Source organism: Epinephelus moara, chromosome 14 (assembly GCF_006386435.1).
Source record: "Epinephelus moara isolate mb chromosome 14, YSFRI_EMoa_1.0, whole genome shotgun sequence".
Lineage (NCBI taxonomy): Eukaryota > Metazoa > Chordata > Actinopteri > Perciformes > Serranidae > Epinephelus > Epinephelus moara.
The window spans coordinates 40581089-40591512 of record NC_065519.1 but is presented as its reverse complement, the minus strand read 5'-3'; the positions used below and the strand labels follow the sequence as shown (position 1 = coordinate 40591512).

General features: G+C 41.1%; 1 protein-coding gene across 2 annotated transcripts in view; it reads left to right on the top strand.

Moving 5' to 3' along the window:
* Nucleotides 1–10166, top strand: part of hhipl1 (HHIP-like 1) — a 21048-nt gene extending 10882 nt beyond the window's left edge. Inside the window, exons 2-9 of one of the 2 annotated variants that reach the window (XM_050061950.1) lie at nt 1813–2459; nt 2546–2689; nt 3008–3336; nt 4715–4841; nt 7221–7366; nt 7495–7576; nt 8530–8612; nt 8729–10166. In XM_050061950.1, the coding sequence (XP_049917907.1) occupies nt 1813–2459; nt 2546–2689; nt 3008–3336; nt 4715–4841; nt 7221–7366; nt 7495–7576; nt 8530–8612; nt 8729–9291 (2121 nt within the window). In that variant the 3' untranslated portion in view covers nt 9292–10166. Of the gene's footprint in view, nt 1–1812; nt 2460–2545; nt 2690–3007; nt 3337–4714; nt 4842–7220; nt 7367–7494; nt 7577–7754; nt 8504–8529; nt 8613–8728 lie in introns of those variants that run through there. The other variant, XM_050061951.1, reaches the window with a different exon arrangement.
* The last annotated feature ends 258 nt before the right edge of the window (nt 10167–10424 follow it).

Here is a 10424-nt window from a genome sequence, read left to right as displayed (position 1 = left end):
GTTCATTCTCTCCTGTTGCGTGGTAAGTGTGGTCCATTCCCAAACTTTATAACTAAAAAAACTTTTCACTACTCTCTATTGACGAACTACTAACACTCTGCTGTTTCCTCCTCCTTCTTCCTTCCTCCCGCTGTCTTCGTTGGTTTTATTTATACACGTGAAACGCGTTCTCTGGCTGGCTGGATTGTCCGCTCGGTCTGCCGTACATACATGGCGGCGCAAGATGGCGACCTCTCTAAAGCAAGGCCCTTGCTATACATATATACTGTATATAAAAGCATAACTATAAGGCTACGAAAACCAAACAAATTTTATTTTATAGCGATTATACACTTGTATAAACATATTAATGGGTAGAATATTCAGATTCAGATTCAGATTGACAATAAACCATGCCAAATATTACACACTGGCCCTTTAAGTAATTTTTTATGCAATAAAACATTTCATGGTTTCAGCTTCTCGTTTATATGTATTGGGACCTGTTGCTTTTCTTTTTAATTATTTAATTATTTTAATTTATTAAATTAATCTAAACTTTTCTGCTTTGAGTGCTTTTACTTTATATACTTAAATACATATCCCTGATTTTGATGTAGAGCTTTTACTAGTAACAAAGCATTTTTACAGTGTGGTATTAGTGCTTCTACCGAAGTAAAGGATCTGAATACTTCCTTCATCACTGCTGCTCACATGGCAAATGTTTTGTCATTGCAGGGTTTCTGAATTTCCTGTAACACCAGTACTGACAGTAAAAATCATATTTACTTTGTTTAAGTTTATATAACAGTACGTTAGTTTCACTGCTGTTGGAGTTCTTTTTCATACAGCATTTTTTTTGGTGGCATCTCTCCAATCTTTGTCTTTGTCAGTCTTTGCACATGGCACCACACCTGACCATATATAGTGTCTAGAGGGTGTTATGTATGCTAATAGGTCACTTATGGTCATGTGGGATTCATCATTCAGCACAGCTGAACATTTAACAGTATGTTGCCACATAAGGGGCCCATTGTCTCAGTTGTTTTTTACGCATCCCTAAAATGGCCCAAAAACCAGTTAATGCCAACACATTGTCACTCCGAACTCAACAAATACCGGCACTTTTCAGTGGCCCTGCAGGTTATAATATGATGTTCTAGGTAGCTTTAGCATCACTTTTTGATGCTTGGGGACAGCATGTCAATTTCCACTTGTATGTGCATTGTGTCTTTTCAAAATAATACTACCATGTTCAAAGGAAATGTACAGTTTCCGCTCGTTAAATACATACAAGGTCGTTTCAAAATAAACTTCCAACTTAGGTTAATTTCCTTAGGTTTCAGTAACACGTGGTTAGGTTTAGAAAAACATCATGGTTTGGGTTAAAATAACTATGTCTTACTGATGTTATGTCATGTATTTCACTCAACGCATGTCACATTCATTAGACGTCATGTGACACACTACACTACAGAATAACTCACCATTTATTTATGGTTTCACACATGAGACAAACGGCAGTCTACTGGGTGAAAATCCTGTGTTTGTTTGACTTATCCAACACCCCTCCCACCTAACTTATCCAGACTTTGTCACTCTTTATACTACAGCAGTTGCTCAGAGCGTTAGAAAATAAAGTGGCATGTTGTGACACGCACATGTGGTGCATCCGTAACTGACGCTGGGGGCCACTGACCAATCATCAGTATTTGACAAGCTGGGAGTGAGGACAAGTTGTTGATGCAGGTTTAAATAGATGTCTTCATATTACACATCATACTCAGTCTTCCTCTTAATTGTCTCTCCTCTCCTCGACTCTCCTCTGCTCAGGAATGTTCTCCATATGCAGCTCACCTCTTCGATGCTGAGGTCCCAACCACCCCGCTCAGGACCATCCCTGGCCTCTGTCCTGACTACTGCTCCCAGTTCTGGAAGAAGTGTGGCTCCACCATCCCTTACCTGTCTGACGACCCACACATAGACAAAATTAAACATGACCAGACACTCCTCTGCCAGTATCTGCAGCTGGATGACGAGGACTACTGCTATCCACACCTCCTCAGCAACCAGAAGCTCACCCAGAATCTGGGCCGAGTTCAGTCAGACTCAGACGGCTGTCTGCAGTTGTGTCTGAAAGAAGTTGCGAATGGGCTGCGGAACCCGCTAGCTATGGTGCACGCCAATGATGGCACACATCGGTTCTTTGTAGCAGAACAGGTGGGCTTGGTGTGGACATACCTTCCTGATGGGTCCAAACTGGAGAGACCATTTTTGAACATTTCCAAGGCGGTGTTAACATCATCATGGGAAGGTGATGAGAGAGGCTTTCTGGGACTCGCCTTTCACCCCACGTATAAGTTCAATAGGAAGCTGTATGTGTATTACTCAGTGGAGGTGGGTTTTGATGAGAGGATCAGAATCAGTGAGTTCCATGTGTCAGCCCACGACATGAATGTGGTGGATCATACCTCTGAGCGGTAGGTATGGTCTGATCCAGGTTGGCAAACAGCAGTAGTGCAATACCTGGTCTTTTTCTTAGTTGTCATGTCCACTTTCCCTTCAGGGTTATTCTGGAGATTGATGAACCAGCATCCAATCACAATGGAGGGCAACTTCTATTTGCAGATGATGGCTACTTGTACATTTTCACAGGAGATGGTGGAATGGCAGGAGACCCATTTGGGAAATATGGGAATGCCCAGAACAAGTAAGACGTCCCCCAAAGGTTTCTGGAACTAGACACCCTTTAATGTTCTTAAGTAACAAAGGATTAACCCAATTTTAGAAAATGAAGCAAAAGTCTGATATAGGGCTACTGTTACATCCATGTTTTAGTCATACTATATAAAGTTAGTTCAGATATATACAGTATATATATATATATGTGTGTGTGTGTGTGTGTGTGTGTGTGTGTGTTTATGTACGTATATATATATATATCAATAAATATATAAAAAGAGTAATTGCACGTGTCTGTGCATTTGAGATAAAATATTACTTTTTCTATGTTGAACATCTACTTTAGGTCAGCTCTATTGGGAAAAGTTCTCCGCATTGATGTGGATGACAATGAGAGAGGCCCATTGTACAGAATTCCTCCAGATAACCCCTTCATACACGAACAGGGGGCACGACCTGAGGTCTATGCTTACGGTGTCCGTAACATGTGGAGGTGTTCTGTGGACCGTGGCGACCCTCGCAACAAAGAGGGCAAAGGCCGTATATTCTGCGGGGATGTGGGCCAAAACAAGTTTGAAGAAATCGACATCATCGAGAAGGGTCGAAACTACGGCTGGAGAGCCAAAGAGGGCTTTTCCTGCTACGATAAGAAGCTCTGTGCCAACAGCTCATTAGGTAGGCATGTTATGGTGATTACAGTGAAATGGTTTGGAAAAATCCATGGTTACCCTCCTTAAACTGCAGATAACAGTGGTCTCCAATTGATCATAATGAGGGACCGAGACTGTGGAATTTTTCATCACAAACAAACAATGTGGTAGCCCTCTACACAAACTCAGCCCAGTCGGCAGAAGAAAATATTGGCATTGTACATTTCTGCAAACTGCAAATATCTTATATTGACACATGTCATACATCATATGACCATTTCTAAAGTGACATAGTATGTGAGATGACTTTGTCATCAGGAGGTTGAAGAGACGGCGTGCCACTTAAGCAAGATGCCTGCCAAGCTGCAGACCACTGCAGCCCACTGTTCAAGACCAAGAAACAACAAAACTGGTCATGGTTTAGTGAGTCATTGATGTGCTTTTAGTGGCTTTTTAGCCCCCAAGCATTGGTGTTTTCTCGTGACTCTTGACTTATTTACCAACGGCTTTTTAGCCCCCAAACATGGATGTTTTTTAGTGACCTGTAAATGATTTACCAATGACTTTTTAGCCCCTAAACGTGTTTTATAGGGACCCGTTGCTGTGCTTCCTGTGGTTTTTCAGCTCTCAAACATGGAGGTTTTTAAGTGATGAGTGGTTGTTTTACCACCCGCTTTTTCATACTCAAACATGGGTGTTTTTCAGGACACCCCCACTGTGCTTCCAGCTGCAGACTCTTGATAGAAATGGTGACCAACTTTTTGGTGCTGCCACATAGTAAAGGATATAAAGTCAACATTACAACTAATTCGTCTGCAATTGGTGTCAGAGGGAATATTGAAAGAACTGAAACATTGAAAAATATTGACAAAAACATTTGACTGGTGTCTACCACAGAGAACTTACATATTTTTGTAAGCAGAATGTGGCTTATACTGTTGTCACAGTTAGATAATCAATGACCATAACCCACGACATGATTTACTGGCCTAACTGTAATTCGTTTAATGCATCACCAGTTACTTCAGATGCACCTTGTTAGTTGGAACAGCCTTGTTCTCTCTACATTATATAACTCTCATCATGGCAATGTAGTGCAATTACTATGCTCATTTCAAAAATATCTGCTAAAAGTACCCACAATCGATCTTTACTTTTTTAATTTGACCTAATGCTGACAGCATTTAGATTTCATGTGGGTAATAATCATTAAGTATTATCACATGAACAGAGGTTTGACTTATTCTTGAAATCCATATTAATATACAGCTTTGAAATCTATTTTCACTCATAAAAGCATGTTTTATCAGGTAAACAAGTTCCTTCCTTGCACAGAAATGACAGGTGAAGAGGTGAGGGAGAAACTCAGTACTACCAATAATCACCTCTGGGTTTTTTCACAGATGATGTCCTCCCTATTTACGCCTACCCTCACAAGATGGGCAAGTCAGTGACTGGTGGCTATGTGTATCGAGGCTGTGAATACCCCAATCTGAATGGCATGTACATATTTGGAGACTTCATGAGTGGGTAAGGTTTAATCAGGTAAATAGCATATTTTCTTTGCTAAGAATGACAATAAAACATTTTTGATTCATGGTAAAAATGTGATGTCAGACCTAAACCTGGGTTGGGGGGGGGGGGGGGTAAGGTGAGGAGAAGGTCTGATAAGAACTGGGGGTTGCGGGCATAAAGTCATTTGTAAGTGAGGAGGAGGATTTTGTGTGAAATGCTGGACTGGACCAAAAGCCAGTGAAGATGGATGAGGCTGGGGGTGATGTGCTGCCAGGGCTTGGTGCAGGTTAGAACCCTGGCAGCTGAGTTCTGCACATACTGGAGCCTGTCCAGGGCTTTACTGGGTCCCCAGGGCAAGACTCCATTACAATAATCCAGATGGGAGGCAGTGAAGGCATGGACGATGGTCTCTGCCACTGACTCTGAGTGATGGCCAGAGTCTGGAGACTTTATGAGGTGGTAGAAAGCAAATGTGGTGATGGATTTTGATGTGTGGCTGAAATAAGAGGGTGGAGTCTAGAATGACACCGAGGTTGCTGACTTCTCCACATGGAGGAGAAGTCTCTGACTTCCCGGAGCAGCGCCTTGATAGCCATAACCATAAAAACCCATTATGTTATATATGAAAACTCTCTGAAAGGGGCCTTTACTTTCAAAACATAAAGTGAATTTTGCCTCTGTACTTTTACTTAAGTAAAGTTTGAATGCAGGGCTTTTTAATGGAATATTTTTCACACTGTGGTAATGATACTTTTACTTAAGTAAACTTCAGATTTGAATATTTCTTTCACTACTGGTAATGGTGGTGAGGAGGTAGTGTGGCTCAGGTTCTGTTTGGCGACACCTAAGAACGACTTAATATCCTTATGGATCCATTTTCTTCATGTATGTTTACATTCTATGTGTCATTTTAATGTGTCTGTGACGGTGACAGTCTCATTTTCATGGTCAAAGGTCACTGTGACCTTGTGTCCATCCTATTCTCATGAACACAGTATCTCAAGAAAACATTAAGTGAATTTCCTCAAATTTGGTACAAATGCCCATTTGGACTCAAGGATGAACTGATTAGAATTTTGTTGTGAAAGGTCCCTGTGACCATGTCTTTCTCATTCTTGAGAACGTGACATCTCAAGAACACCCTAAGGAGTTCTTGTGATGAGTTTTTTCAAATTTGGCACCAATGTCCACTTTGAGTCAAGAATGAAGTGATTACAAATTGGTGGTGGAAGATCAAAGGTGAAGGTCACTGTGACCTCACAAATGTTTTTGGCCATAACTCCAGAATTCATACAGTAGCTATGACAAATTTCACACAAATAGCTAATAGGATAAAATGATGGAGTGATGAAATTTTATGTCCAAAAGGTCAAAGGTCAACGTTATTGTGACATCATTGTGGCAGCTGTGGCTCAGAGGTGGAGCGGGTCGTCCATCAATCCCGCATGTCAAAGTATCCTTGAGCAAGATACTGAACCCCAAATTGCTCCCGATGATGCTTCCATCGGTGTGTGAGCGTGTTAAAAACTGAGAAGCAGGTGGCACCTTGTATGGTAGCCTCCGCCACCAGTGTACAAGTATGGTGAATGTGACTCGTAGTGTAAAAAGCGCTTTGAGTGGTCGGATGATTAGAAGGGTGCTATACAAATGCAGGTCTGTTTGCCATTTACCATAACGTTCTGCATAAACACTTTTATGGCCATTATTTAACATCATAACACAGGAACGAAAGGGGAGACTTTGGTCAGATACTAAGTTGGTGTCCACCTTGAGACTGTGCTGATTGTGTAGATCTTGTCTAGATCTAGAATTTGTAGCTTGTTTGCAGCAACATCCATATTTGAATAATTGTTAAGTGTCATGGCTACATATAAGTCTGGACAGACATGGATGTACACTATAACTGCAACTGACTGATTTGTGAAGGCATGCTTTAGTTTGTCATATGGATTTTCCATACTGTATTTTTATTTTAATAACATTAGCACATAACATGCTGTGCACACTACATCTATTTCTTGTGTGTCCATCCAGGGAGCGGGAGGTCTGTTGCTCTTCCTGAGTTTTTCTTCATTTGTTCCCCATTAAAAAATTTGAATGGAGGTTCTAAGGACAGAGGCTGGTGTATGCTGTACAGACTGTAAAGCAACCTGAGGCAAACTGTGATTAGTGATACTGGTCTATGTACATAAAACTGACTTGACTTGATTTGACACTGCTATATAACAAGTTCATGCATGCCCTCTAACACTGTTCAAAAGTATTTAGGGAAAAGTAGGAAAACATAAAGCAGAGTAAAAGTTGGCAAAACTTTCTATTAATGCATTAACGTTTAACATCACAACGCTCCATCATGAAGTGCACATTAGAGATTGTAGTTTTTTCCTTTTCCAGGCGTTTGATGAGCCTGCAGGAGGACAGAAACACAAGGCAGTGGAAATACAATGAGATCTGTATGGGGTTGGGCCTGACCTGTGCCTTCCCTGGACTCATCAACAACTACCACCAGTACATCATCTCCTTTGCAGAGGATGAAGCTGGTAATGCATAAACACATGCACACCCTCAAACTTAGAAAACGTCTTAAGTTTGCACAAGCTGTAGTTTGGAAATAAGTTTTCCTGTGTAATGTCCTCCTGATGTAATGTTTTGTTTTTCTTTCCATCAGGCGAGCTGTACTTCATGTCGACTGGAATACCGAGCGCTATGTCACCTTCAGGAGTCATTTATAAGGTGGTGGACCCCTCAAGGTGAGTAATAAGGAGTGTGCGCTATACTGGTGTGCCGCAGCTAGAAATTCCTGTCCTCTGTTAGACGGCGCAGGCTATGACAAAGAATGACACTGTCCAGGACTTCATTTCAGCTTCAGCAGAACATGAGTAATGATATATTTTTATGCATGCATCCATCCATCCAACACATGTTCAGGCACAAAAGAACCACGCAGTCAGTTCAACACTGGATCTGAATGATGCTGCTCATACAAAACCAGGTACAAGATGGTACAGTCCATTACTGGCACTGCTAGGGGTGATATGGAATAGTCCAAGCTGCAGCAGAAAGAGGGTTTTATACAGTGAGTAATATGATCATTACTTTGCTTCTTTCTTACTTTATCATTGCACAAAGAAAACTTGTTTAATTTGCCATGTACAGTAACTGCTTACTGTGTGGAGAGTTTACAGTTCTATTTCTACTTCTTGGAAATGGATATGTAAGACACACATCTGGTCATAATTACAAACACAGGCATGTCATTCTTCTCTGTGAGCCTGAGGGATGTGCAGTATCATGATCATACTTGGCCTGGATGTGCGCTTAGATCTGTGTTTTCTCAGCGCTGGTGGGATAACTTTTGCTGAATGTGGAGGTTATACTGCCTGTCTCTGTTTTGGTAAAGAGGGGGAAATGAAGCAGTGTTGGCAGTAGTGTGAAAGGCCTGCCATCCTAAATCTCCCTTCTCTGACATTGCTTCAGACAGCTCTTGGCTCTCTCTGCATTCCTCTCAGCAGTAGATGGTTGTGTCACCTAATTTGTTTCCCAGCCATCAAGCTCATTTAAGCGTTTCTCACCACTTTGGTGACTTGAGCTGGAAATTAAATACATATTAAAAGACTGAACATTTGAGTTTTTTTATGTGTCCACCTGCTTGTATTCTGGCTTATCTCATGTGCAACAGTATTTCATTCTGTTTTGCTTTCAGACGTGCTCCACCGAGACAATGTCACTATGACCCTCTTCCTGTCAGAGTGAAAAGTAACCTCATCCAGTTTGTTCCCCAGGAGAGTGAGTCTACTTCCAAACACTTTGACCTCACTACTGACTTGCTACAAAACGAATTAAATCTGTGACATTATATATTATATTCTTGATCTCATGTTGTTTTATTCTTTTTCCATTAGCATTAATCGGAGTTGAGATACCAAACAAAATCGAGCCTGAGCCACAACCCACAGAGTCCTACGACTGGCTCCAGGAGCTTATTGACCTTCTAGGAGTACCAGACCCAACCACTCCTTTGCCAACCACAACTACCACTAAATCACCCAGACATTCAAGGCGGAAAGGCAGACGCAGGAAAGGCAAAGCCAGAGCGGGGAGTACACCCCAGCTCCAGAACGGAGCAGTGAGGCTGGTTGGGGATGACCAAGGCCGCAGTGACCGTGGACGGGTGGAGATCTACTTTAATGGGGCGTGGGGCACCGTGTGTGATGACCTGTGGACCACCAAGAATGCTGCAGTGGTTTGTCGGCAGTTGGGCTTCAAGTACGCTCTGAAGGCAGCCAAGAACTCGGAGTTCGGGGAGGGGAGAGATCTGGAGATTCTTCTGGATGATGTTCAGTGTGAAGGGATCGAGTCCACCCTGCTGGACTGCCAACACGCTGGTGTGGGGATAAATAACTGCGCCCATTATGAAGATGCTGGGGTGATCTGTGGCAACTCGGACTATGTTATAGAAGTCTAAATGTTTGACTACTATCAAATCAGAGCTAATTATCATCGACTAAACCGGTTGTCTTAAAAATCCACCCTAAATGTAACAGTTCGAAACTGATATTTTCAATCTACTTTTGGTGAAGAACTTGCTAATTCCCATCAATGAGCACACCAAACAGACCAAATAACTTTGTGCTACATTTCCAGCCACTACAAGTGGAGTTAATTAGCATAAAGGTGTTCTAAAATTACTGTATTTTGTTGTCAGTCCATCACAATATAAAAGGAAGGGGGGAAATCTTGTATAATACAATGCAACCACAATACAATGTGCTTTGAATAAGGGACATGGTATCAGTTGTTCTCATAGAACCCACAATAACTACAAAATGAAATCACAATCTAAAGCAGGTAGTGATGTAGGTTTTTATGGAAATTGGGAGTGCCAGTGGACAAAGGACAATCCTTTAATCAAAGCATTCCAGAGGTTATTTATAAGATAAGCTAACAGCTGGAATGCACTGATGATATCTAACACTTTAACCACATCCAAGGGTGGAGTTTTCCTTCAGCAGTGTTTTACTTGCCATTAGGGGCACATAGCTTTTTCTCAAAGCTAAATGTTTATGTAGGAGTTTATTTTTAATTTTCCATCTTAGACTTGAATGTTTAATTTGAATGTATGTTTAGCACTTTTGCATTCACTCTTTGCCCTTTCAGTGATTTGTTACAGTAACAAATTTGATAATTAGTGTCTGGATGTCATATTTCCAAGTGAATGTTCGATGCCCACTGAATGAATGTATGGTTGTATCATGATGTTGTAAATTTAGAACGTGATTTTAATAAAAGGGTCCTAGTCTGTACTGGTTTCCAGCTACACTTAAGCCTAACATAACTCGACATTTGATATCGGCCGATTAAATTTTTATGTTGTTCAATTTAAAAAAACCCCGAAATACCTGCTTTTGATGGCTTAAATATAGTTCAAACACTCGTTACAAAGATATAAATTGAAGGAAGAACATTTTACTATTTTCAAATACTTTTATTATCCGAAATTGTGTGGAACAAGCAGCACATGAACAATTTCAACACAAAATAAAAAAATATGATGTGCAAAAAGGCAGTAAACCTCTGGGAAATAAAATAATCATGCAA